The following is a 27,896-nucleotide window of genomic DNA, read 5'->3' on the forward strand; positions in this document are numbered from 1 at the left end:
TAATAATAATAACTAGAAAATGCAATTTCTGGAGAAATTGCGTGTGAAGGCGAATACTTTGAATCACTTCTTGGGGAATGATGCCGAATGATGTTGAAATGAGTTGAATTTCTTGAGAAATGTGGAAAATAGAAGTGTACTACAGAATTTTGGTGAATTTGGTTGAATTTCAAATTTGAAAGTTTGGAATTTTTGGTAAGTGGGAGATTGTGGAATAGGTAGGCAAAAGATGAACAGTTGAAAGTTGGAACGGGTTGAAACGGTTAAATAATGTAGAAGTTAGAGCAAATCTTGAATCCCCATAGAGAATGAGTGGGAATTAAAAGAAAAAACAATTGCGCCAAAATTTTTTGAAATTTGGAACAAAACGATAAAAAACAGCTTCAGGAGGTTCACTTTTGGGGTTAAAATGTTGAAACGGGTTCAATCGGACAATAAATGCAAAAGTTAGCGCCTAATGTAGCTATTTAGGGCAGTTAATGTTGAAATAAGGTCACTTCCGGTTTGATTTGGGTCACTTCCGGTCTATTTGGGTCACTTCCGGTTTGATTTGGGTCACTTCCGGTCTATTTGGGTCACTTCCGGTTTGATAAGAGACACTTCCGGTCTAGCTGAGGTCACTTCCGGTTTATTTGGGGTCACTTCCGGTTTAAAAAGGTCATTTCCGGTTTAAAAAGGTCACTTCCGGTTTGATTTGGGGTCACTTCCGGTTTACCTGAGGTCACTTCCGGTTTGATTTGGGTCACTTCCGGTCTATTTGGGTCACTTCCGGTTTGATTAGAGGCACTTCCGGTCTAGCTGAGGTCACTTCCGGTTTATTTGGGGTCACTTCCGGTTTAAAAAGGTCACTTCCGGTTTAAAAAGGTCACTTCCGGTTTGATTTGGGGTCACTTCCGGTTTACCTGAGGTCACTTCCTGTTTACCTAAGGTCACTTCAGGTTTGATTTGGGGCACTTCCGGTTCATTCTAGGTTCATTGGGAGCACTTCAGGGTCAATCCAAGATGGCCGCCACACTGGAAGTGGGGGTCAAGGGTTGAATTTTGTAAGCATAGTGGAAGTGGGGGTGAAGGGGTGAATATGGTAAGGATGAGGTGACCAAAGTGAATAAAGTTGGAATGGGTTGAATCGGTTGAAAAATGTAGAAATTAGAGTAGAAAAACCAAATTTTGCAGAATTTGGTTGAATTTCAAAATTGAAAATTTGGAAATTTTGGTAAGTGGGAAGGTGTGGAATAGGTAGGCAAAAGATGAACAGTTGAAAGTTGGAATGGGTTGAATCGGTTGAAAAACGTAGAAGTTAGAGAAGAAAAACGAAATTTTGGAGAATTTGGTTGAATTTCAAATTTGAAATTTTGGAATTTTTGGTAGGTGAGAAGTTGTGGAATAGGCAGGCAAAAGATGAACAGTTGAAAGTTGGAATGGGTTGAATCGGTTGAAAAATGTAGAAATTAGAGTAGAAAAACGAAATTACGAAGAATTTGGTTGAATTTCAAATTTGAAAATTTGGAATTTTTTTGTAAGTGGGAAGTTGTGGAATAGGTAGGCAAAAGATGAACAGTTGGAAGTTGGAACGGGTTGAATCGGTCGAAAAATGTAGAAATTAGAGGTGAAAAACGAAATTTCGTGAAATTTTGTCGGAATTTTTAACGTGAAAACGTGAAATTTTTGAATTTGGGAATTTTGGGAATGTCGAGAATCATTCCGAATGTGGTTTAAATGTGCTGAATGAGGTGAATTTAAAAGGGGAATGACGTAAATGTGAAATGTCGAATCTGCCATTGAGAATGAATGGGGAAAAATTTGTCGTAAATTCGCGAATTTTGCGAAATCGGAAAATTTTCGGAACGAGAAAAATGGAAGCGCTCATCTCGTGAATATTTGGAATACGTCAAAAGTGGAACGGAGTGAATCGGATGAATTATGTGGAAGAAGAAGCGGGACAAAAAAGTGTGGAGAATAAAATATAATAATAATAATAACTAGAAAATGCAATTTCTGGAGAAATTGCGTGTGAAGGCGAATACTTTGAATCACTTCTTGGGGAATGATGCCGAATGATGTTGAAATTAGTTGAATTTCTTGAGAAATGTGGAAAATAGAAGTGTAATACAGAATTTTGGTGAATTTGGTTGAATTTCAAATTTGAAAGTTTAGAATTTTTGGTAAGTGGGAGATTGTGGAATAGGTAGGCAAAAGATGAACAGTTGAAAGTTGGAACGGGTTGAAATGGTTAAATAATGTAGAAGTTAGAGCAAATCTTGAATCCCCATAGAGAATGAGTGGGAATTAAAAGAAAAAACAATTGCGCCAAAATTTTTTGAAATTTGGAACAAAACGATAAAAAACGGCTTCAGGAGGTTCACTTTTGGGGTTAAAATGTTGAAACGGGTTCAATCGGACAATAAATGCAAAAGTTAGCGCCTAATGTAGCTATTTAGGGCAGTTAATGTTGAAATAAGGTCACTTCCGGTTTGATTTGGGTCACTTCCGGTCTATTTGGGTCACTTCCGGTTTGATAAGAGGCACTTCCGGTCTAGCTGAGGTCACTTCCGGTTTATTTGGGGTCACTTCCGGTTTAAAAAGGTCACTTCCGGTTTAAAAAGGTCACTTCCGGTTTGATTTGGGGTCACTTCCGGTTTACTTGAGGTCACTTCCGGTTCATTTGGGGTCACTTCCGGTTTGATTTGGGTCACTTCCGGTCTATTTGGGTCACTTCCGGTTTGATAAGAGGCACTTCCGGTCTAGCTGAGGTCACTTCCGGTTTATTTGGGGTCACTTCCGGTTTAAAAAGGTCACTTCCGGTTTAAAAAGGTCACTTCCGGCTTGATTTAGGGTCACTTCCGGTTTACCTGGGGTCACTTCCGGTTCATTTGGGGTCACTTCCGGTTTGATTTGGGTCACTTCCGGTTTGATTTGGGGTCACTTCCGGTTTACCTGAGGTCACTTCCTGTTTACCTAAGGTCACTTCCGGTTCGAATTGGGGCACTTCCGGTTCATTCTAGGTTCATTGGGAGCACTTCAGGGTCAATCCAAGATGGCCGCCACACTGGAAGTGGGGGTCAAGGGTTGAATTGTGTAAGCATAGTGGAAGTGGGGGTGAAGGGGTGAATATGGTAAGGATGAAGTGACCAAAGTGAATAAAGTTGGAATGGGTTGAATCGGTTGAAAAATGTAGAATTTAGAGTGAAAAAACGAAATTTTGTAGAATTTGGTGTGAATTTCAAAATAAAATTTTGGGAAATTTTGGTAAGTGGGAAGGTGTGGAATAGGTAGGCAAAAGATGAACAGTTGAAAGTTGGAATGGGTTGAATCGGTCAAAGAATGTAGAAATTAGAGGTGAAAAACCAAATTTTGTGAAATTTTGTCGAAATTTTTAACGTGAAAACGTGAAATTTTTGAATTTGGGAATTTTGGGAATGTCGAGAATCATTCCGAATGTGGTTTGAATGTGCTGAATGAGGTGAATTTAAAAGGGGAATGACGTAAATGTGAAATGTCGAATCTGCCATTGAGAATGAATGGGGAAAAATTTGTCGTAAATTCGCGAATTTTGCGAAATCGGAAAATTTTCGGAACGAGAAAAATGGAAGCGCTCATCTCGTGAATATTTGGAATACGTCAAAAGTGGAACGGAGTGAATCGGATGAATTATGTGGAAGAAGAAGCGGGACAAAAAAGTGTGGAGAATAAAATATAATAATAATAATAATAATAATAATAATAATAATAGAGAATGGTGTAGAATAACATATGTGTGAAGGCCATCGCCTTCACACAATAATAGAGAATGGTGTAGAATAACATATGTGTGAAGGCCATCGCCTTCACACAATAACTAGAAAATGCAATTTCTGGAGAAATTGCGTGTGAAGGCGAATACTTTGAATCACTTCTTGGGGAATGATGCCGAATGATGTTGAAATTAGTTGAATTTCTTGAGAAATGTGGAAAATAGAAGTGTACTACAGAATTTTGGTGAATTTGGTTGAATTTCAAATTTGAAAGTTTGGAATTTTTGGTAAGTGGGAGATTGTGGAATAGGTAGGCAAAAGATGAACAGTTGAAAGTTGGAACGGGTTGAAACGGTTAAATAATGTAGAAGTTAGAGCAAATCTTGAATCCCCATAGAGAATGAGTGGGAATTAAAAGAAAAAACAATTGCGCCAAAATTTTTTGAAATTTGGAACAAAACGATAAAAAACGGCTTCAGGAGGTTCACTTTTGGGGTTAAAATGTTGAAACGGGTTCAATCGGACAATAAATGCAAAAGTTAGCGCCTAATGTAGCTATTTAGGGCAGTTAATGTTGAAATAAGGTCACTTCCGGTTTGATTTGGGTCACTTCCGGTCTATTTGGGTCACTTCCGGTCTAGCTGAGGTCACTTCCGGTTTATTTGGGGTCACTTCCGGTTTAAAAAGGTCACTTCCGGTTTAAAAAGGTCACTTCCGGTTTGATTTGGGGTCACTTCTGGTTTACTTGAGGTCACTTCCGGTTCATTTGGGGTCACTTCCGGTTTGATTTGGGTCACTTCCGGTCTATTTGGGTCACTTCCGGTTTGATAAGAGGCACTTCCGGTCTAGCTGATGTCACTTCCGGTTTATTTGGGGTCACTTCCGGTTTAAAAAGGTCACTTCCGGTTTAAAAAGGTCACTTCCGGTTTGATTTGGGGTCACTTCCGGTTTACTTGAGGTCACTTCCGGTTCATTTGGGGTCACTTCCGGTTTGATTTGGGTCACTTCCGGTTTGATTTGGGGTCACTTCCGGTTTACCTGAGGTCACTTCCTGTTTACCTAAGGTCACTTCCGGTTCGAATTGGGGCACTTCCGGTTCATTCTAGGTTCATTGGGAGCACTTCAGGGTCAATCCAAGATGGCCGCCACACTGGAAGTGGGGGTCAAGGGTTGAATTGTGTAAGCATAGTGGAAGTGGGGGTGAAGGGGTGAATATGGTAAGGATGAAGTGACCAAAGTGAATAAAGTTGGAATGGGTTGAATCGGTTGAAAAATGTAGAATTTAGAGTGAAAAAACGAAATTTTGTAGAATTTGGTGTGAATTTCAAAATAAAATTTTGGGAAATTTTGGTAAGTGGGAAGGTGTGGAATAGGTAGGCAAAAGATGAACAGTTGAAAGTTGGAATGGGTTGAATCGGTCAAAGAATGTAGAAATTAGAGGTGAAAAACCAAATTTTGTGAAATTTTGTCGAAATTTTTAACGTGAAAACGTGAAATTTTTGAATTTGGGAATTTTGGGAATGTCGAGAATCATTCCGAATGTGGTTTGAATGTGCTGAATGAGGTGAATTTAAAAGGGGAATGACGTAAATGTGAAATGTCGAATCTGCCATTGAGAATGAATGGGGAAAAATTTGTCGTAAATTCGCGAATTTTGCGAAATCGGAAAATTTTCGGAACGAGAAAAATGGAAGCGCTCATCTCGTGAATATTTGGAATACGTCAAAAGTGGAACGGAGTGAATCGGATGAATTATGTGGAAGAAGAAGCGGGACAAAAAAGTGTGGAGAATAAAATATAATAATAATAATAACTAGAAAATGCAATTTCTGGAGAAATTGCGTGTGAAGGCGAAGACTTTGACTCACTTCTTGGGGAATGATGCCGAATGATGTTGAAATGAGTTGAATTACTTGAGAAATGTAGAAAACAGAGGTGAAAAACGGAATTTTGGAGAATTTGGTTGAATCACTTCTTGGGGAATGATGCCGAATGATGTTGAAATGAGTTGAATTATTTGAGAAATGTAGAAGTGTAAAACGAAATTTTGAAGAATTTGTGGTGAATTTCAAAATTGAAATTCATGAAGTGGGATTGAGCTGAACCTGTTGAAGTTGGAACAATACAAATAGGTTAAAAAAAAATTGGAAACTGCAGGTGAATATGTACATTTTAGAAAAAACAGTAAGCAAGAAAACCAGTAGGCGAGTAAAAACAGTAGATGCGCAAGAAATATTAGTCAACAATTAGAAACAGTCAGCAAGATAACTAGTAAGAATAAAATCTGAATCTGTCCTTATTCGGCATAACATAACATCTGCATGACAACATAACATCCACCAGGTGTCAGTGCTGAGCGACAGTTATTAGGCATAAGATGAACAGTTTAAGTTTGGAACATGTCGAAAAAGACATTCCTGTCCACAAAGCCCAGTGAAAGGATACTGCTGCTTCAACGTTGGGGATGTCTGGATAATCTGCAGCAAAATCGAAAACAACACCAAAAATAAATCCTCTATCCACATTAAAAGTAAAATAACATTGAGTTTCTTTAAAAGTTGACAGAATTACATTGCATGTACAACGAAAAAATATGTACATCTCTTAAAACTTGTTACAAATGTAAGGCTGTGTGTGCAATTGTAACAGACAGAAATGATGAAGCCGGCTCATCCGCTGTGCAACATATTTATTTTCAGCGTCCTCTACTGGCAAAAATACATATTCCACTTGGACGCACAGGTTTCTTCCTCTCAATAGAAAAAAACCTTCCTATAAACCAAAAATTCTGGGGAGGCAAGTGCCACATAATGTTGATCTTTTATTTATCAATGTATGCAAACGAATAGTTTTTATGTATTATCTATCTGTTTACCTGGTCGTTTATTACACCCAAAATGTATTATAGCTTTTTCCATACGGTGCAGACATCCATTCTCATTCACATACATTCTCATATTCACCTTGATCAGAGGGTTTTAAAAAAAGTATTTACATACCATCTTTGTAGTTGCCTGATGGATCTGTCCAGGTTCCCCCTTGCTTAGTTGTGCGTTTTTTCGTTCGCGTCCACCGTGTTGCATGTTCCTTAAGGTGAGTCAGTTCCACATGGACTATGGAAAATGTGCGTCGGCAGACAGTGCATATTTTCCTCACACTTTTTGACACATCTATTTTCTGCTTCACAGTCCTCTCGGCAAGATTGAAACTTGTGTGCTTTTTTTTTTTTAAGTAATACTTACCCCCTTGCGGTCGCAGTAACTGCCTGGAACGCGTCCATGCTGCTGAGTTAACTTCTGCAATCTACTTTGCGGTGCCACTGCACTTCAACCAATGAGATAATAAACTAAAGACAGCAGAAGTTGCAAATATCCTAAAATAAGACATAGGTAAAATACTATATGCTATACATGAGAACCATATACGATACATTAATACCATTAACTACACATTAAAACAATACTTTAGCGACTGTATTTGCTATAAACAAATAAATAAACTGGGTCGCCTAAATCGGCGGATGACGTCGCCGGTAATGATATCCAACATCCATGAGGTGTCAGTGCTGAGCGACACAATCAACAGATTGTGAATCTATTTGCAATACCGTAATTATTGTAATTATCGCCCATATTCTAATAATCGCCCAGTGTGTGTTAGCGATGGGATAAATAAAAAACATTGGTACCTCTAATTATCGCCCATGCTGCTAAAAATTCCTTCCAAAACTTACGTTTTCCTCCGTGACCGCATGCCGACGTCATTGCGCAAGTTTCAATATAACTGATTTGACAGCACGTTGTGTGTCCCTTTTAAATTGTTTTTCTCCGTAAATTATGATACAATTATACATACAATATCCTCACACAATTACCGTATCGAGGCATGCGCTCGAACAAGACGATCGCGATAATATGACGTGGGCAACACGTGATGTGCGACGGTAACGCGTCGCATCGATGGCGCGTCAATGGACGCATCCCGCTGTTCGAGGTAGATCAGAACAGCCGCTGTTCTAGTGTTAAGAACACCAGTGAGATACTACATAAGGAAAATATACATATTATCGCCCATTTCAGTGCCCTTTGTAGATCGGACAATAATGGGTGATAATTAGAATAAATACGGTAATTTAATAAAACGGGTCACCTAAATCCACGGAAGACGTTGCTTGTAATTATTTCATACAGCCACTAGATGTCAGTGTTGAGTGACTAAATCAAGATAGGGCTCTTATTTGCAATAGAAATATAATAAACTGGGTCACTTAAATACACGGATGACTTTGCTGGTAAGGATTTTCAACATCCACCAGGTGCTGAGCGACAGAATCAACAGATAGGGAAGATACTGCTTATCACCCAACATATTGCACATTTAGCAAAGCTTAGTAAAGACCTACTTACTTTTTTTCTGGTTTTGTTGTAGCTTATGTGGTTATCAAGCCAACCCACGTATGAAAGGAAAACTAAATATGTCTAAATAACTTGAATTTTGGTGTAGGAATTGTCAATAATAATTCATCATAATTTAAAAAAAAAACAGTAGGAAAAATATGGGGGGGAATTAAAGTATCTATTGCATTGATACAACTAATACATTTATTATAATGACACAACACACAATTTATACACAGACAACTAAATATAACTAAGTGGTGACATATATTATCATAATTTAGATTAAATTAATTCAATTTAATAAAAATAAAGAAAATAAACAATGACTATTTTGTGCATATAACTTTAATCATAGAACATTTTAAACAGAACAACAAACAAGTAACAAGAAATACAAACAATAAAACAAAATTACCACAAAAACCCCTCTGGGGGAAAATTAGGGCCATCGGGGAATCTTTGGTTCCACTTATTCAAAGGAACATTTTTGGTAGCATTGTTGGCGTCGACAAGCTCCACGTGTTCGCCTTTTATTTTAAAGGCCATCACGTGAAACGCCTCGTCTTCCAGTTCCTGCGCAAAGACATTTAATGACAATTTATTATGTGTTTAAAACACCACGAGAAAACAGACAGATTGATGGATGGATGGATAGATAGATAGATAGATAGATAGATAGATAGATAGATAGATAGATAGATAGATAGATAGATAGATAGATAGATAGATAGATAGATAGATAGATAGATAGATAGATAGATAGATAGATAGATAGATAGATAAAAAACGTAAAACCTAAAACAATTTGATTAATTTCATGATCAGAACCACTATGATTTTATACAGTCAAGGAAGCAATTGAAATTGTATGTCTTCCTGATAGGGCTGCATCTGTGACAAAATCTTATAAAGTTGGTGATCCAGATTTTGAGAAAACTCCTAAAGCATGAATCTGACTTCAGCCTTGATGATGATGAGCCACTGATAGCAGTTTATCTCAAGTAAATAACAGTATTGATTCAATTTAGAATACCTTTGTTTATACACGGGAAAAAACTGCTTGCTTTAGGTACCTTTATCATCGTACTTTCTGTGGAGTGGAGCTCCACGCCACCAGAACACTTTGTCTGCATGTGTGTCATGGACAGCCGCTGTCCAAGTCTGACACGGAAAAAGTTGGTTTCGCGCCATGTGACGACCTTAATTTCTCTTTGATCCTATAATGAAGAGGTGAAATTAGTACTAGCTGTTGAAATGTAGATCTAGGCTACAATTACTAAGGCAACATGATGCCCTAAGGGACCTTACTCAGGTGAAATGAGAGTGTGATATATATCAATATTTAGACACACACACACACATGTACACATACACACGCACACATACGTAGTGTGTGAGAGAGAGAGAACAATGAGTTTACTTGTTTTAAAAAAAAAATGCCCAATGGGATCGGCATCCTATGAGTAAACACCATCCTGATGGGGCGGATCTAAAAAAGAAAGACAGATTAAACCTCAATACTTCATGAAGGAGAGGGAACAAAAAGAGAGAGATTGATCTTACAGCAGAGACAATGCCATCTATTGTAAAGAGGACACCCTCCTCGTGGTAAATGTCCTTCAATTTTCTGGTGATACTTGAAGGGTACAAGAGAGCTGTCCCCTTCTCCTCCAAATGGGCCGTCACCTCCATCCTCCCAGCCACATAGATGGAGGTGTTGTGCCGGGAGAGGAGGACCCCTTCCTCTCTTCCCCGGCCAAAATTTATAAAACGAAATGTACCTCCGACAGAGACGTCGGAGGCTAAATTGGGAAACAAAATAAATTTACAGAGACGGTGGCCGTCACAGAGGGCGACCACTGTGTTGCAGTGGGAGGCCCCAGCCTCCACTGTCCCATCCTCTTTCAAGACCCATTGAGAGTACTTTGTAATCTTTTTTAATGCCACTACTTTGGCCGTGAGCGCCGCCGGCAACTGATGTCGGGTCCATAGGTTTTCCATTCTGAAAAAAATGAATAAAAATAATAACTGATCAACAGAGACATAATTACTACAGCACTTATATATGGTTTAATTAGTCTACATGATGACAGAAATTGATTTCATAAAATAGCGGCCCTACCCCTTTGGAAGGACTATGGTAAATGTGTATACCCTTCCCCAAATGGCTCTTGTTGAATTGTTTTTTGTTGTTTTTATCTATCTATCTATCTATCTATCTATCTATCTATCTATCTATCTATCTATCTATCTATCTATCTATCTATCTATCTATCTATCTATCTATCTATCTATCTATCTATCTATCTATTAATTTATTTATTTATTTCCAATGAATTACTTCCAGTTTTGTGTATTTTGGAAGTTGTTAAGAGTTGACTCCTTTGATCTACAATTTCATTCCCGACATAATTTAGGAAGCTCATATCATGTTGGCACCTGTGAATTTGTTACCACTGTAAGCAAATATTCTAATGAATTAGCACTCTAAAATGTGTGATTATACATTTATATGTGCACTCTAAGAAAATAAAACGCTTTTACGAAAACAAATACAGCGGATTGTAAAACACATTACACAACCTGTAAATCTTACAATTTAAAACTATAATTCCTCACAAAATAACATTTGTGTACAAAACTGATAAATCCAACATCAATTTTAAGCCAATTTAACATTACTGCCTTCATTTTCTCATGTACAATTTGCCCGGAGACATTGCTTATTTTACATCTGATCGCATTCAATTTCACTGGAAAACATCAGTGCAAAGGCATTAATAATCATCATTAAAAGCCTCATTTTAAGAAATTAATTAGACTGATTATTTTCTATTTGTTATAGTGAAATAAACATCTGCATACTACTGCCAGAAACGGTGCTGAGAGTTGACTCTTTTATCTAGCCGCGCAACTCGCATGATTGACAGCGCCACCTTTTTTTTTCTTCTGGCCGCTCATTCGTTCCCAGGATTTTTTTCCCTCATGCGGTACGGATCAAAAGAGGTGTCCAGCCTTGTTAAGGCGGCATCACAATGTTACACGGATAAAACAATATTGCCCATTAATAATTGTACAAATAAATTTATACAAATATGACTCGGATTATTTGCTCATTTCGTTTTAGAGTACGCACTACTGAATGATATTTAGTCAAGACACGCACCAAGACGTACATTCACTGTCTGTCTCAAAAACTAAACCATATGAAGAAATATATTGTTCGAGAGATGCTTACTCATGGTTACATTTTTTAGGACATAGGACTCGTATAATAGATATAATAATATACATTTATTTATTTATGTATGTATTTATTTTCAATGAACTACTTCCAGTTTTGTGTATTTTGGAATTTGTTAGGAGTTGACTCCTTTGAGCTACAATTTCATTCCCTATATAATTTTGGAAGCTCATATGTTGGCACCTGTGCATTTGTTCCCACGGGAAGCAAAGATTCTAATAAATTAGCACCTTAAAATGTGTGATTATACATTGATATGTGCACTCTAAGGAAAAAAAAAACGCTTTTATGATAAAAAATACAGCGGATTGTAAAACACATTACAGAACCTGTAAATCTTACAATTGAAAACTATAATTCAATACAAAATAACATTTGCGTACAAAAGTGATAAATCCAACATCAATTTCAAGCCCATTTAACATGACTGGCTTCATTTTCTCATGTACAAATTGCACGGAATCATTGCTTATTTGACATCTGATCGCATTCAATTTCACTGGAAAACATCGGTGCAAAGGCATTAATAATCATCATTAAAAGCCTCATTTTAAGAAATTAATTAGACTGATTATTTTCTATTTGTTATAGTGAAACAAACATCTGCATACTACTGCCTGAAACGGTGCTGAGAGTTGACTCTTTTATCGAGCCGCGCAACTCGCATGATTGACAGCGCCACGGTTTTTTTTTTCTGGCCGCGCATTCGTTCCCAGGGTTTTTTTCCCATCATGCGGTACGGATCAAAAGAGGTGTCCAGCCTTATTAAGGCGGCATCACAATGTTACACTGATAAAACTATATTGCCCATTTATAATTGTACAAATAAGTTGATACAATATGACTCGGATTATTTTCTCATTTCGTTTTAGAGTACGCACTCCTGAATGATATTTAGTCAAGACACGCACCAAGATGCGTGATAAATTCAACATCAATTTTAAGCCAATTTAACATGACTGGCTTCATTTTCTCATGTACAAATTGCACGGAGACATTGCTTATTTGAGATCTGATCGCATTCAATTTCCGAAAACATCGGTGCAAAGGCATTAATAATCATCATTAAAAGCCTCATTTTAAGAAATTAATTAGACTGATTATTTTCTATTTGTTATAGTGAAACAAACATCTGCATACTACTGCCTGAAACGGTGCTGAGAGTTGACTCTTTTATCGAGCCGCGCAACTCGCATGATTGACAGCGCCACGTTTTTTTTTCTGGCCGCGCATTCGTTCCCAGGGTTTTTTTCCCATCATGCGGTACGGATCAAAAGAGTTAGGGCGGCATCACAATGTTACACGGATAAAACAATATTGCCCATTTATAATTGTACAAATATGTTTATACAATATGACTCGGATTTTTTGCTCATTTCGTTTTAGAGTGCGCTCTACTGAATGATATTTAGTCAAGACACGCACCAAGATGTACATTCACTGTCTGTCTCAAAAACTAAACCATATGAAGAAATATATTGTTCGAGAGATGCTTACTAATGGATACATTTTTTTTAGTACATAGGACTCATATAATAGATGTAATAATATACATTTTTAAGGTCATTAATAGTTTTACATTTGCCGTCGTGCGCGAGGTTTATTTTGTTTCTTTTTTCCATCGTGCTTGAATTCCAGCTCTTCTTCAACCAAATCGGTACAATTGTTCTTAAACATTGTAAGAAACGGACCTGAAGACGTCTTACTCAAATTCGCGTGTACAGGCCTTTTAGGAACATTTGAAAAGGCCTGTCTGTACACGCGGAAAAGTGAGGATGTTACTTAATTTTCACCCAGTTTAAAGTAGCAAATACTAATTTACACAGTAACACAATGGTCTACAGTACAACAATAGACTACAAAGTGTTTATAAATGTTTTGGGAAAATCAAATTTCGGATTGGGGTGAGATTGATAAAGAGCGACTTACCTGTTTCGATGTCTGGGAATGTCTGGTGGGAACTGGAGTGCGCCCCAACATCTTTGAGGGTAGTGGGAAACTTCAGGTACAGTGCAGACTAAACTGATATGCAACATTTGCATATGCAAGCGATAAAAAGAGTGTCAGACACACATATCCATGTAAATTCGTCTGAAATGTGACTAAACGATTGAGTACACAAGTTTCAGCATTTTAAGATGATCTTCATGATATACTACGATCACAGTCCTTGTGAATTCAGATTTCTATGAACGTATCACAACCCCCAACTCCGCCCCCACGCAACATTAATATGATATTAATTACACACGGAAGAAAGAAAAATACTAACAGCTAAACACATCATGTGAAATGTGATTATACGACTGAAAGCTGTCAGTCATGGTCAAAACATATTTTCGACCATGACTACAGTTCTGATCGCGGTTCTAAACGTCATTCTCTGCGGCCTGATGTTGTTCACCAAGTATAAATTGGCAATTACTAATTATTATTGGCATATGAACAGAAGGAATTCGTATTCTTAAACGAATAAATGTCTGATTTGTGTATTTTGTAAGGCGCTGGGTGTTGACTCTTATCTAGCAGCGCAAATCTGCGTGTACGCGACTTTTCTAAAATTTAGAAAAGGTATGTACACGCAAATGTCTAGTAAATGAAATGTGAGGATATTGGAATACTTAATTAACTTTCACAAAGTTTAAAGTGGCGAGTACTAATTTCCACAGTAACACAGAAACGCAATAGTTTACAGAGCAATGGCTCTGATTGACTACCATAACGCTGCCTTAGCCAACCGCTCACATAATTGGGCGCTGCCTTAGACAACCGCTCACGTAATTGGGCGCTGCCTTAGCCAATCGCTCACCCACTTATTACGTTAACCCGGAAAGATTTTGGGATAAAATATTTTTTTTATTATTATTGAATCAAAGAAGTAATGCAAGGAATAATATAAATAGCTTTCAGAAACTCTGAATAAATTGGGCTTGACTCGAAAGTGTTCAGATTCATGTTTAAATATTGGAAACATAAAATATAATAACTCAAACACAAAAGAAAAAAAAATGTGGTTTTTGGGACAAAATACAGTTTTTCTTTAATTGAATCAAAGAAGTAATGCAAGAAATGATATAAATAACTTTCAGAAACGCTGAAGACATACAAATAAAAACATATCAAGTATTTTACTGATATAATAAATAAGCATAATAATGATAAACGACAACGAACAAAAACTTGAATGTGATCAAAGTCCTTTTTAAATATTGGAAAAAATACACATAATAAAGCAAACACAACAAAGAAAAAAATGGGTGCTTTTTGGGACAAAATACAGTTTTTTTTAATTGAATCAAAGAAGTAATGCAAGAAATAATATAAATAACTTTCAGAAACGCTGAAGACATACAAATAAAAAAATATAAAGTATTTTACTGATTCAATAAATAATAAACATAAAAATGATAAACGAGAATGAACAAAGACTTGAATGTGTTCAAAGTCATGTTTAAATATTGGAAAAAATAAACATAATAAAGCAAACACAACAAAATTTAAAAATTGGTGCTTTTTGGGACAAAATACAATGTTTTTTTTTAGCTGAATCAAACATGTAATGCTAGAAATAATATAAATAACTTTTAGAAACTCAAGAAACAACAAAAATAGAAAACATATCAAATGTTTTACTGATTAATTAAATAATAAACACAGTGATGATAAACTATAATGAATTACGACTTAAATTCAAATTTACGTTTAAACATTGGACACACCAAACATAATGAACCAAACGCAAGAAAAGAAAAAGTATGCTTTTTAGGACAAAAATGCAGTATGATTCTTTTTCCAGCTGAATCAAAGACACGGCAGTGGGGCAAAAATATGCCATAAAGAAAGTCATGCTTGTGCATGGGGATGCTATTTTTATTTTGAATGTTGTGTTAATTTCAGTGTTATTTTTTAAGAGTTTAAGTGTAACATGATTGTAGACGCTGTTATACAAAAGATAATGCAAACATAATTTGAGGCAAAAAAAGTATAAAATGTTCAACAACTGTGCAACTCAAAATGGTTACAACTTCAGAGTTGAAAGCACTGCCAAAATAACAAAGTAACCAAATAAATAAATGAATGAGTGAGTGAATGAATGAATAAATAAATAAATAAATAAATAAATAAATAAATAAATAAATAAATAAATAAATGAGAACAGAAAACAGACTGCATCTGAGGCTTAGTAGAGTAAAATCAGAGGCTTCCGACTGTTAAAGGCCAAGCTGTTCTTTGTCTGCATTTCTGGATGCGTGTCGAACCACAGGCAATACCCAAGAACATACTAAAAAAAATCATGAAAGAGGTGTTGAGGAAAAGGAGCAAAATGATTCATGAAAATGTTCCTTGTTGGTTACTCACAGAAGAATCAGAAGAAGTCCTGTGTGTTACCATGCTGTTTTGGGAGTTTGTGTTTCATGATGCTGGCCTCCCTTGTACAGGTCTTTTTTTAAAGGCTGGGCTCTCCCTGTGCTATAATATAACATAATAATTAATTCATTTTTAAAAATCACATTACAATACAGTCATACGTCAGCCATATGTACAACTTGCGTCCATCTACTAAAGAGTGAATGACATGATCACATTCAATTTGGAATGACAGTTACTTACGTGTTGCTTGGAGTCAATAGAAAAGGAGAATAACATTGGTCCCATGGATCTTCTTAAAATGTCGGTCATTTCTTTGGCTAGACAGGCCAGGTCTCATCAAGGTTGAGTACCAAGGTGGCCAAACAAATGGTCTAGACAAATGGAGCATGTGGAGCCACACACAACATAAAAAACTGAAGAAGAAGAAAAAACACAGAGGTGGTTGACGTCATGAGTTGAAAAAGACATTCAAAATTAAAGAGGGTGTTTTGTGACAATAGTCAATAATAATTGGCTACTTACAGAGGAATGAGAAGTCCTGCTTCTTGCCACCCTGGCTTGGGAGTCATTGGTCCATGATGAATGTTTTTGCATGCTCAAGGTCTTTGTGGAGAAAAAAGGACAATCCAGCAAAATTGATTGAAAATGTATGATTCTATAGAGGGCTTACACAAGCTTAACTATAAATTACAACATGTTACAATGTTATAATTACATTACAATAAGGTGATATGTCATGCCTCTGGCCTCCATTCTGGGATGAACTGCTTTCGCAAGATAAAAACTGTTAAAATACAAAAGAGTGAAATAGCAGCATTTACTGTCGTTAGAAAGAAAGGAAAAAACATGTTTCATGACGAGCAACTTACCTCATCTGTTTTCTGTTCTCGCCTCGTGATTATGACATTCAAAAAAATTCAAAATAAAAATTAAAAACAATTAAAAAATTAAAGTTTAAAAGGCCTTCCCTTAACTCTTCTGTAAAATTTGATTGTAAAATTTAAAAAGTTAAAAAGTCCCCCCTTATCTCAACCATAAGTTAATTTAAAAATGTAAAAAGTTAAAAAGTTAAAAGTTTTCAAAGTTAATGTAAAAATGTAAAAAGTTAAAAGTTTTCAAAGTTAAAATTAAAAAAAATAAAAGTAAAATTTTTAAAAATTAAAAAGTTGAGTTGAGTGAAGGCTTTTTGAAATTTTAAAAAGCCTTTGCCTTCCCTTAACTCAACTTGATTCCTCACCAACCACCAACCACTATCCATCTCAACCTACAGGACTATCTTTCCACCATAGACATGAGGTCAGCTACATTTATACTATCTGCAGAAAACATAAAGTATGTCATACATAGGTCTGTAGTTATGTTTTATTTTGAATCTAATGGTTTCTTTCATTCGTCATTTTGAGCAACCTTCGTCCCAGATCCCATCTACCATAAAGGCAACAAATCTCCCACCACATCCCACCACTAATATTATACACTTACGACGACGTTCACGTTTTGATTTCCATCCTTTTTACAAATGCTGAACGACATGATTTAGCTGTGGCTTACCTTTCAGTGGTCAAAACACAGAAAACAGGATTGTGATAGCTGTAGTACGTTTGCAAGACACCTGAATGAAGAGCACACTGAGGTTGAGAGACAAAAATTAGGTCAAGCAATGTGTTTTTGTCAGTGGTAGCAGTGGTTATGAGTTGTGTGTAACCTGTTGAGCGAAACAAATCAAGAATGGGCTTGAATGAGGCAGATAGCATATCTTCATTAAAATCTCCACATACTAAGATCTGATGATGGTCCATTACTTCAAGATACCTTAACAGATTTCCCAGGCTTGGCAGAAATGTGCGCAGACTGTTGCCTGGAGGCCTGTAAACGGCAGCAATCAACACATTGAGGGGAGCTTCAAGTTTCACCACAACAAATTCAATGTCGGTCACACCCTGTATGTATTTCTTTTCCTGGGCTGCGATGTGACTTTTGACACAAATACCTACGCCGCCACCAAGTTTTGTTGCCAAATCAGGACAGTTTGTGTAAGAATCTCTTCGGTTCCTGTGAAACATTGTGAAGCCTTCCAAACAGGCACGTCCATCAGCCACAGATCCTTGAAAGTGTGTCTCTGTGAAGCACAAAACATCAGCAAAATGCAGTTCGTGATGACACCTGATATCCTGCACATGACAAGACAGCCCTTCGGTGTTATGATGGATGACAACCAGGTGATTTGCCCGATCTACCGACGGCATCACGTGAAGGAGGGGCATTACGCTCTCCAAAGAATCCTCTGCCATCTCAGCAAGAGCAGCAGTGATTTCTGGATTTGCATGAAGTCTTCTCTCATCCATATGCAGAATATGCAGACCACTGAGCGAAGTCACTCTACTCAGAGCTACGTACCCCATACCATGTTCGAAAACGCCTTTCAGCGAAACAGCAGCCTCTGATGTTGTCATGCCTTGTACCTTGTGGATCGTGCAGGCAAAAGCAAGCTTGATAGGAAACTGTCGACGCATCACTCCAGCCTTTTTCAGCTTTTCCTCCTGTCTGTCAATGTACACACGGTTAGCGGCACGCGCTGTGTTACTCACATGATCAAGTTCCAACCCAAGTTTCTGGACACGGGCTTCGTTTGGATAGTTGACCAATTCCACAATTTTTGCAAACGTCCCGTTGCACAAACCTGCTTGAACATCAATATTACGTGTGAGCATAACCCGAGCACCGAGGGCAACTTTGATTGAGTCCGGGAGCTCGCTCTTAGCGCCTTGCACAGGGAAAGTTTGCCTCGCCATTCTGCCAGTTCGTTTGTCCTTCTTGTAGTCATCTGCATCAATTTGTACAATGTCCTTATGAAGCAGAGTCAGCATCGCAGAGTTATGGCCATCTACCTGTTTATTGGTGGCAAAAACATGCAGAATATGACTTGGACACATTTCTGGAGAAGTGTACCTTGTGGCAAGCAGAGCTCTGTCCAGTTCCGACAGTTCTTCAGACTTTTCTTTGACCCTGAGTCGGTTCAGGAGTTCAGCAAAGGCAACATCATCTTTCTGCCTCATGATGGTGGTGAGCGTGATCTTTTTGAAGTTGTCACGCCAGTGGTCCAGCCGAGTGGGATCGTACACGCATAGAGGTTTGGACTGTCTCACGGGAGGGAGCTGAAAGAAATCTCCAACAGCAACAACAGACATGCCACCAAAAGGTAAATTGATGCCTTTGATTTGTTTCAACCTGGCATTCACATAGGCAAAGAGGTCTTTGGACACCATGGAAATTTCGTCGATAATGAGTATTTCGGCGATTGACAGCTCGGCTCTGACTTCGTCCAGTTTATTGCCCAGGCCGTGGTATGGGGGTTTGAGACATCTCGGCAGTTTGAGCAGACAATGCAAAGTTGTCCCAGAAATGTTGAAAGCCGCCGTGCCAGTGAAGGCTGCGAGAACAACCGTCTGTTTGGAAATGTCGGCCTCCTCAGCCAGCCGTGGTAGTCTGTTCAGTATTTTGGTAGCCTCTGCATGGATACATTTGATCAGATGTGATTTGCCGGTCCCGGCGCCACCGTTGATGTAGTAGAAGAACTGCTCGATTGGCTTTGAGTTACACACACGTTTTATGCACCAATCTCTGACCTTGTAGAAGACAGCCGCTTGCTTTTGGTTCAGGTTCCGATACATGTCACGTAACACTGTGGGATCGATGGCAGCAGCCTCTGTCACAATGGAAATTTCTGTTGTTTCTGACCTTACGTTATAGTCCGGGACATTTTCCTCCACGTTGTCATTTGGTTCATCTCTTGCGTTGATTTCCTCAATGCATTCGAGTCTTTGCAACTCACTCTCAGGAGCCAGGTGGCACCATTCGTTTATGACAAGCCCACTCTCCTCCACCTCTTGGATGGCATCGTCAATGTCTTTACTGTGTTTCTCATACCTTTCTCTGTTCCTTTTGACAATTTCGCACACACGCTCCACAGAGTCACTATATGGTAACTGTACACAGGCATGATCATGAAACAACTGATATGAGGGACAGCGTTCAGATTTTAACTGGCAATTAGCACGATGAGGCAGGTACAGCTTGAGCAAGGAGCAATAATATTCCTCTGGATTCTTTTGTTCTGAGAATTTGCAATATTTGATGACTGCAGGTTTTTCTTTTCTTTTCTGGACAAACCCCATGTCATTCAGCAGACGCAAAACATTTTTGCCTTTTACCTGTTTGCCATAAACAATTCTGCATGTTGATGCAAAATCAGCCAAGCACATCACTTCAAAGTCCTTCGTTTGGGGTCTGCATTTATATTTGTCTGGCAGGCCAGTCATCCACACTTCATGAGACTCCTGCGTTTTGCCCTCAAGGAGTGAGAGAGGATAACTCATTTTCAGCGCATTGTCACTCGTTTGTACAAATATCATACTGCGAGAGGACTGTTTCATATGCAAGCCGCACGCACGTGCGACACACTCCTGAGCACTCACTTCTCTTTTTTTTGAGTACGCTTGCATGATTTGTTTCATTTCATCACTCTCATTGACATTTTCATTGCGTGAGTTTTCAATAACAGATTTCAAGTATTGACTCAGACCATGTTCAGCTTTGCTGATGTAGCTGCAGATGTATGCGATGCACGAATAGGCATTCAGAATGTACTGGATGTCCAAGTTGCCATCCCAGGCAAGAAGCAAATGGCGGTTGTAGTTGTTCACCCAGCAGTCTTTTGGATCTCGCTTGAGCACAACCGAACTCTTTGAGGCGGTCATGTACAAACATTCCATGTACTCAGCATCAGTGAGCTTGCATTTAGCCAAAAGCTGTGGCAAAGTCAGGGATGATGTTTCAGGTTCATTCAGCAAACGCTGCACACGAACAAGCTTGTCATTTGCCACCACCTGCTTCTCCTTGTGTTGATCTTGATTTTCACAGGCTGCAGGTGTGATGATCATTGTGGTTTCGCACGGTTGTTTGGGAAAACCAAATCTGCAGTTTGCACCTTGGTGTTTGACACATGTTTTGGAGTGACTTTTGCTGTGCATCTGAACTTCTGTGACTTTTTTATACAATTCGGGTTCCTTTTCTGGGTCTGGCAGCTGAGCCGAGATGTAGCGAGACACAAATTCACAGATGGCTCCTTCTGAGGCTTCCTCAAACACAGGGGCACCTTTAACCCATATGAGACAATGAATGTGAGGACTTCCTCTGTGCTGAAACTCTAACCTGTAGAAGTAGTCAACGACTTCACCAATCGGTTGTGCCGGAGAGAGGATCAAATCTCTGAACAGAGCTTCCACACGTTTGTCAAACATGCGCATTGTCGTCACTGGATTGCTGCGCAGAATCTCACACTTGGTAGCCCAGTCAAGGTCAGCAAAATTCACCACCTCACCTTGTTGCGCTTTAATGGCAGTGATGACCTCTTCCCAACGCATTTCGGCAGCAGAAAATGTGCAAAAAAATGTGGGTGTACCCAGCTGTCGGATCATTGCAAAGAGATCTTTGGTGGTTCTTTCCCAATAGGCTGGCGTCCCTCTCAGGGGAGTCATAAAACGGACGGCATCTTTGCTGCGCACCAGTTTTTCAACTTCACGTTTGTCCTGCAGCATAGCATTGTTTATCCTTCGACCATCCCTGGTAAAAGGTTTACCTTTGCGTAGCTGGATTCTCATGCTTGATGTTGCCTGGTAAATTTCAGTCACAAACTGAGCAAAGAACAAGTAGTTTGTATCACGAGCAAAACGTTCATCCACACAACACAGACGTGTTTTGAAATATTTGCTTGGTGTGAGTTTTATTTGTCTCCCTTCATCAAGGGTGTTTTTTCCAGTTGGAAACTGCACTGGAAATGCCATGGCCTCAAGTTTGGGTGTCCTGAAAAAGCTTACAGGGTTATTTCTTTCTGCAGGAGCCACACAGTAAATGCCTTGAGTAAAACTCATAATTTCCTCTGACACATCATTTGGTTGGAGACATGACTCCAGGATAACCCCACCGTTTGGTGCATCACCTTCTTCCACATTGTCAGCACTCTGTTGGTTTTGCACATTACCACAAGGATCATTCTGTGAGTCACTGTTCAATTCACAAAGAGCATCCCTCTCAAATGTGTGGATTGCCTCGAGGTCTTCCTCATTGTAGTCACTTTCGTTCATTTCGTCTCCATCAGAGCTGCTCTCGTCATCAGCGAGCGTCGGGTCACAAAGGTCAGCATCGTCGCGAATGGTTATGTTACTGTACTGCGGATGAATTTGTTTCAGTTTTATCAGGGCACTCATTAGCTTGGACCACGTGACAGTTTGAAATATCTGATGCCCTTTGTAACAGAGTCGTCTCTTCAGTTTCATTCGCAACACCTGAGACCTACTTCTTAGTCTGGGCAAGACATTGACCGTTTCTTCCACTTCAGATGGTACACACACAACATTCCCACGAATGGCTCGTTGTTGACCCTTTGGCAGAGGGACAATTTTGGCAAATGAAATGCATTTTGAAACAAGATGTCTTTCCAGAATATTCAGATCACACAGTTCAGTGGGAATGTCTGCAAGTTGGAGATTGTTACTTACAGCAAGTGCTGGCATTTTACCATCTTTGAGATGTGCATGGCAGGTGTGACATATCCACTCCATTTTTCTCTCATCCGGTACTTTGCAGCATGTGTTACATTCACGATTACAAACATGAACAAACCTTCGTGTAAGGCAACTTGCAACAACGTCCTTGTTTTTCTTATATTGGATCAGCTGGCGTACTTGATTGGGAAATAATGCTCTGTGGCAAACTGTGCAAACAAAAGTCGGTCCATTTTTTACCTGAACTTGGAATAGCGCAACAGCTTTCATGATTGCGCAGTCGTTTCTCTCTTTACATAATCTGTTGATGACTCTGTATTTTTGTAGCAGTTTCATTGCAGTGCGATTTGCATTTGCCTTCATTGATGAATCATGTTTGGCTTTCCAGACCAAACTCGTGTTTTCTTTCTGCTTGGATCTGAATACAGGATCAAGTGCGTAACGTTCTTTGATATAAGATCGTTGTTTATGCCTAAATTCATCGTCATGACCATATCTTTGCTTGATGTAGGAACGTTGTTTGTTCCGAAATGTATCATCATGACTATATCTCTGCTTGATATAGGAACGTTGTTTGTTCCGAAATTGATCGTCATGACCATATCTCTGCTTGATATAAGAACGTTGTTTGTTCCGAAATTGATCGTCATGACCATATCTCTGCTTGATATAGGAACGTTGTTTGTTCCGAAATGTATCGTCATCACCATATCTCTGCTTGATATAGGAACGTTGTTTGTTCCGAAATGTATCGTCATGACCATATCTCTGCTTGATATAGGAACGTTGTTTGTTCCGAAATGTATCGTCATGACCATATCTCTGCTTGATATAAGATCGCTGTTTCATCTTAATTGTGTCATGTTTGCAATAGCGGTCGACTGCAAACGACTTTTGTTTAACACGGAAATTAGGGTCTTGCTGGTAGCGAGTCACTATGTAGGACTTTTTACGTTGTCTAATCTCTGGAGTTTGGCCGTAACTTTCCTTTTTTTTCAGGTTTGCGTTTATTCGCCTTGTTTCTTGTTTTGTGACTCTCGCCATAGCTTTATCAATTATCTTATGGGCTTGAGTTCGTCTTTGAAATGTTTTCCTTTTGGATTTCGCAATTTTCAACACATCTCGTGTTTGTTTTTGTTGTGTACATTCCACCTTACTGTTGTCATGCGCCTCCTCAATGGACTCGTAGTCTTTGCTAGCACATGGTCTGGACTCACCCGTCACCACACGCTGTGTCATCTCAGCAGCAGACTGGCTCAACATAGCATCATCATTGTGTGTTCTCATAAGAGACGATTCTGCATCAGTCGCCATTTCACGATCACTTGCATTGTCAATAGGTTGAAAACTTACCGGCATCAATTCATATTGAGTAGTGGGAGCGGCACCAGCCAGAGTGAAAACCTGTATGAGCTTATCTATCAGATCGTTCAAATGTGTAAAAAGCATCATGACAGCTGTACCATGTGGTGCACCGGCGGGCAGAGGGAGCCCATCACGTTCTCTGGCGTGTGGATCAAAATAGCCATATCTTCCTTGGTTTTGGAAAACTGCAATAAACAATGAATTCATAACCAAAATAGCACAATTTACCTCTGACACCAGGCACTGAAGTCCGTCACGGAGCATCATAAATGCCACATCAGCAATAGAGGAATTGAAAAGACCATACATTGACTGATACTTTATTAACACATGTTGTTTGTGAAAGCCATTCACAATGGATGGAATTTCATCGGTTGCCAAATGATGATGTTCGTACCGTCCTTCTGCTTTCAGCATAGCCACAGTAGCCACATAGAGCTCATTGCCTCGATCGAGAACAAGGTCCAGGTGAGCACTGGTCACATTGTCTGTCTCCTGCAGGAAAGCTAGAAATGTAACAGAGTTTGCAGCACACTGACTGTTTCTGGAATCAGCATACTTTGGATGATCTTGACTGTAGGATGCCAAAACACATGTTACAGGATCATGAGATGTAGACATTACCTCCATAGAGTTTTCAGGTTCAATGGCCATCAATTCATTGGCGGCTGTTGGTTTATCTGCACTTCCAGAGTCTGTGTTATTTTTACGCTTTTGCCAGCTTACCTTGAGAGCTTGCGCCTTCTTGCTTTTGCGTGGCATGGCTCGTGTGTTGCACTTTTCTCAATTGGATTCCGCACAACAGGTAATAAAGAAGTCTCAATAGTCAGGCCCCGATGCAAGGGGGATATCTTTCAATGCACAGCCCAAAAAGGGTTTTTTCAATGCACAGCCCAAAAAGGGGTTTTGTCTTATCCACACCACAAATCGTCTTATCAACACCACAAGAGGGACAGTAATTGAAAGAAGTCAGAGACACAAGGTGGAGCAGCGATAAAGAGGGTTGGGGTGGGACTCAGTCGACAGCCTGGAGAGAAGGGGTACAAAAAGCATAAAAGCATTAATTAAAGTCAACCACATAATTCAAATCGTTGTTACAACGGTACCATCTTCCTACCACTCTTATAATTCAGGTCAGCTTTAAAAAATTGTAGCACTGCAGTCTTATTTTTTCTGTGACCACTGACCCGCTGTATATGAGAAATTGACTTAAATTAAATTTCCATGACAATTTATAATAAAATGTGAAATTCGGTGAGCAATTCTGTACAGAAAATCATGTTAATTATGTGGCCACATAAAATGAATGATAAAATGCACAGCAGTAAATGCTTAAAGATTTTAGTTATATTCCTAACAATAGCATTTATTTATGGCATAATGGGTGGAAGCATGGTTAGCTGGCTGGATACAATCCGCACTTCACCTTTGGTCAAAGCGAATGAACTCTGCAAACAGACAAAAAGAGAATCAGTTATTGTACTTGAACATACATCTGTGTACAAAAATCATACAAAATGTTGCAGGACTATTTAAAATATACAAATATTTTGATATTCTAAATATTTTGTAGCACACAATCCCCTTAATCAAAATTAAGCAAGTACAGAACATCAAAATTTGAATATTCTTCACTTCAAACACATCCACACAGTGGTCACAACTAAGGATGCTCATGTCACCAAACAAACCAATGATACAAAAAATTAGAGGAATAGTCACTATTCACACACAACACGACTGAAGGTCACAATTTGTTAGAAAACCCAAAGGGTTAGCTTAATATTACATTTGAATATGACACATATTCAACCAATGGTAACATAAACACACATAAAACATGCATTAACATCCTTTCGTCGTAATACAGCAAATGTATTACACCACGTGATGCATTATTAGTGGCGATAGCATGCAAACACGATACGCAGTGTCTCTGGAGCGCTGCTTTGGCTTTCATCAGCATCTCAAAGAAAATAAACAAGAACGGATCTATACATGCTTTATAATGATAGCAGAAGTAAAAAAAGCTGCCTCATAAAAGTCATTGAAAATTAGACAAGCTACCACTTGTTTTCAAAGGACTTGCAGTGGCGATGAAAAATAGACACTCCCCGCCTCGTCTTCATTGCAGTATAGCTCGGCAGGTATTCAATGGCCGTAAAATGTTTCAAAATGTGAGGGGTTGATGTATGATGTTGACAAACAAGTTTGACACTTGCAGTAATTTCAATAATTAGTCTTATATTGCTTTTTTCATTTATTGTTTACACTGCAACGGAGCGACAGCACCGCATCCGTTTTTAATGTTACTTGGGTGACACTTAGTGTTCAAATTGGGAAGTAACAGTACGTCAAGCACCACAACAACAAACGTAATACATGACAAATCTCCCCCACAAAAAAAACCTCGAATCTTTGTGACATTTTGTCAGGGTACTTTCTATGTAACACCAATACCTACTTTGCAATCCCCTTCAGTCGTGTATTTTCAAAATCCAGTAAAAATAAAGAGCATGAAGGAGTATTTTGTTGACGATAAAAACTACAAATCTGTCTGAAAAAGTCTGATGCCATTCATGAAATTAAACAATCATAATCCACACCTTACCTTTGATCAAAGCAATTCAGCTGCAGATAGAGAGGAAGAGAGAGAGAGAAATCAGTTACATCAAATGCATCAAATGCAAACATTTGCATCAAATGTAAAAAATGTTTTAAAATGTATTATTTATCATTTTTAATTACAAAAAAATATTTGGGTTTGGAATTTTTTTATACTTCTTGCACACAATCGCTCCCAAACAAAAAGATACAATACAGAATAAAAACGTGAATTTTCTTGTTTGGAGAAAATGTTCAAACTTCCACAGAACCCACAACACACTTTTACCACATCCGCAAAATGGTCAGAACCAGAGATGCTCCTATCATGATCAGCCAATTTTCATGAAAATTGGTGCAATTCAAATACATTATTAAACTACTCTATCACGATTCATCATCGTTCATCATCGCCTTCAGGGTTCTCACGGTGAGAACCTCACTGCACACAGACAGACCAATCATACAAATAGCAATGCCTTAATGAGGCATACAAAAGTAAATTTATCGAACATGAGACAGACTTCCGAATCGCCTGAGTCTCATATTTTCAAAAAAATCATTCAACCAAAAACGTGCATGTAAAAACAAATCTTTTGTTATGACCCAAAAACTATGTGTGTATTTATATGTATATGAATAAGTATACAGCCACTGAACATTTTCAATAAATGTGAATACATGACTGAGTTAGCACGCCTCAAATGCCTCATTTTCTAAACAGAAATTACTTTGACACTAATAAAAACACCAGGTTGTCAGACGTAACTCAACAAAACTTGAGTTCCCCGTTGTTATTGAATAACTTCAAGGAGAAAGACGCCATACATTTTTGCCGTAAAGAAATTAAAATGGGGGGCGTATGATGACTTTATAAACGAAACACAAGGCAACCTAAACAACAAATGGACATTGAACCAATCTTATTTAAAATGTACAAACATGACACCAATCGTCCTTATTTTGCTGATTTTAATCACCCCTCACGTTAGAGCGTCTTAGGACGCAAGGACTATAACGCTCAACGGTTGAAGAATATACGAATGTTGTTTACACGCGCGCTAACAAGCTAACTGTAACAAACGCAGATGCTAGCGTGCTAACAATAGCAAGAAGACGCACAGACCGTTTGAAGCTAAGTTGCCAACACGCGCGGACAAACACCAAATGGACATAAACATGATAGTTTAAAGTAGATTAGACCATATTGGAGAACATTTAGCCATTTGAATTCTTAAGACGGCGTCTTACCGTTGTCGCGCAGCAAAGGCAGCACCGGAATGAATGTAATGTTCGCGTCGTAAAGCGTACATGCGCTCGTGAGGCATTTACGGCAATGGGAAAATCTAAATTTCAAGTCCCTGGGGTAAGCTTATTAAATTACCGTGTTTTGAGCCACGTACCTAGTCACAAAAATGACGATGTGCTGCTGGTTGAACATCAAAAGTAGCGTTTGGACAATTCTGTGATAATTTTGCAATGTGGCGAGGCAGTGTTGTCTGTGGTTGTTTTGGAGACGACTTTTGTAATAATAATCTTGGGCTGTTATCAGTTATCTACCCTTAACGATAGACGCACATGCACTTCGATTGGGTACATTGTGGATACGTTTCTTGTT

General features: G+C 38.6%; 2 protein-coding genes and 2 long non-coding RNA genes across 25 annotated transcripts in view; all 4 read right to left on the bottom strand.

The window, feature by feature from the left end:
- Positions 1-27,896, bottom strand: part of tmx3b (thioredoxin related transmembrane protein 3b) — an 81,716-nt gene that overhangs the window by 36,807 nt on the left and 17,013 nt on the right. The gene's annotated exons all lie outside the window — the stretch shown is intronic.
- LOC148380999 (uncharacterized) lies at positions 5,587-7,647 on the bottom strand. Its single transcript, XR_015854554.1, has 3 exons — positions 6,974-7,647; positions 6,731-6,844; positions 5,587-6,208 (listed from the first exon to the last, which is right to left on the bottom strand). It is a non-coding gene; the product is annotated as an uncharacterized LOC148380999 (long non-coding RNA).
- On the bottom strand, positions 8,532-10,291 carry LOC148381000 (uncharacterized). The gene is made up of 3 exons (XR_015854553.1): positions 9,695-10,291; positions 9,205-9,620; positions 8,532-8,704 (listed from the first exon to the last, which is right to left on the bottom strand). It is a non-coding gene; the product is annotated as an uncharacterized LOC148381000 (long non-coding RNA).
- LOC148381001 (uncharacterized) lies at positions 14,526-27,664 on the bottom strand. 19 transcript variants are annotated; one of them, XR_015854547.1, is made up of 10 exons: positions 27,530-27,663; positions 26,286-26,305; positions 25,101-25,122; positions 22,304-24,701; positions 22,102-22,186; positions 16,462-21,973; positions 16,269-16,349; positions 15,987-16,159; positions 15,735-15,845; positions 14,546-15,657 (listed from the first exon to the last, which is right to left on the bottom strand). XR_015854547.1 is itself a non-coding variant. In XM_088362843.1 (9 exons), exons 4-5 carry the CDS (start codon positions 24,434-24,436, stop codon positions 18,274-18,276), a joined length of 6,027 nt encoding a protein of 2,008 aa, XP_088218969.1. In that variant the 5' UTR covers positions 24,437-24,701; positions 25,101-25,122; positions 26,286-26,305; positions 27,530-27,660; the 3' UTR covers positions 14,526-15,657; positions 15,735-15,845; positions 15,987-16,159; positions 16,269-16,349; positions 16,462-18,273. The 19 variants fall into 19 exon arrangements, 1 of the variants encoding a protein (XP_088218969.1); XM_088362843.1 differs by having other exon boundaries at positions 14,526-15,657; positions 16,462-18,290; positions 18,427-24,701; positions 27,530-27,660; XR_015854552.1 differs by having other exon boundaries at positions 14,542-15,657; positions 16,462-24,169; positions 24,299-24,701; positions 27,530-27,664.

Source organism: Syngnathus floridae, chromosome 20 (genome assembly GCF_059516105.1).
Source record: "Syngnathus floridae isolate MCC-2025c chromosome 20, RoL_Sflo_1.0, whole genome shotgun sequence".
NCBI lineage: Eukaryota > Metazoa > Chordata > Actinopteri > Syngnathiformes > Syngnathidae > Syngnathus > Syngnathus floridae.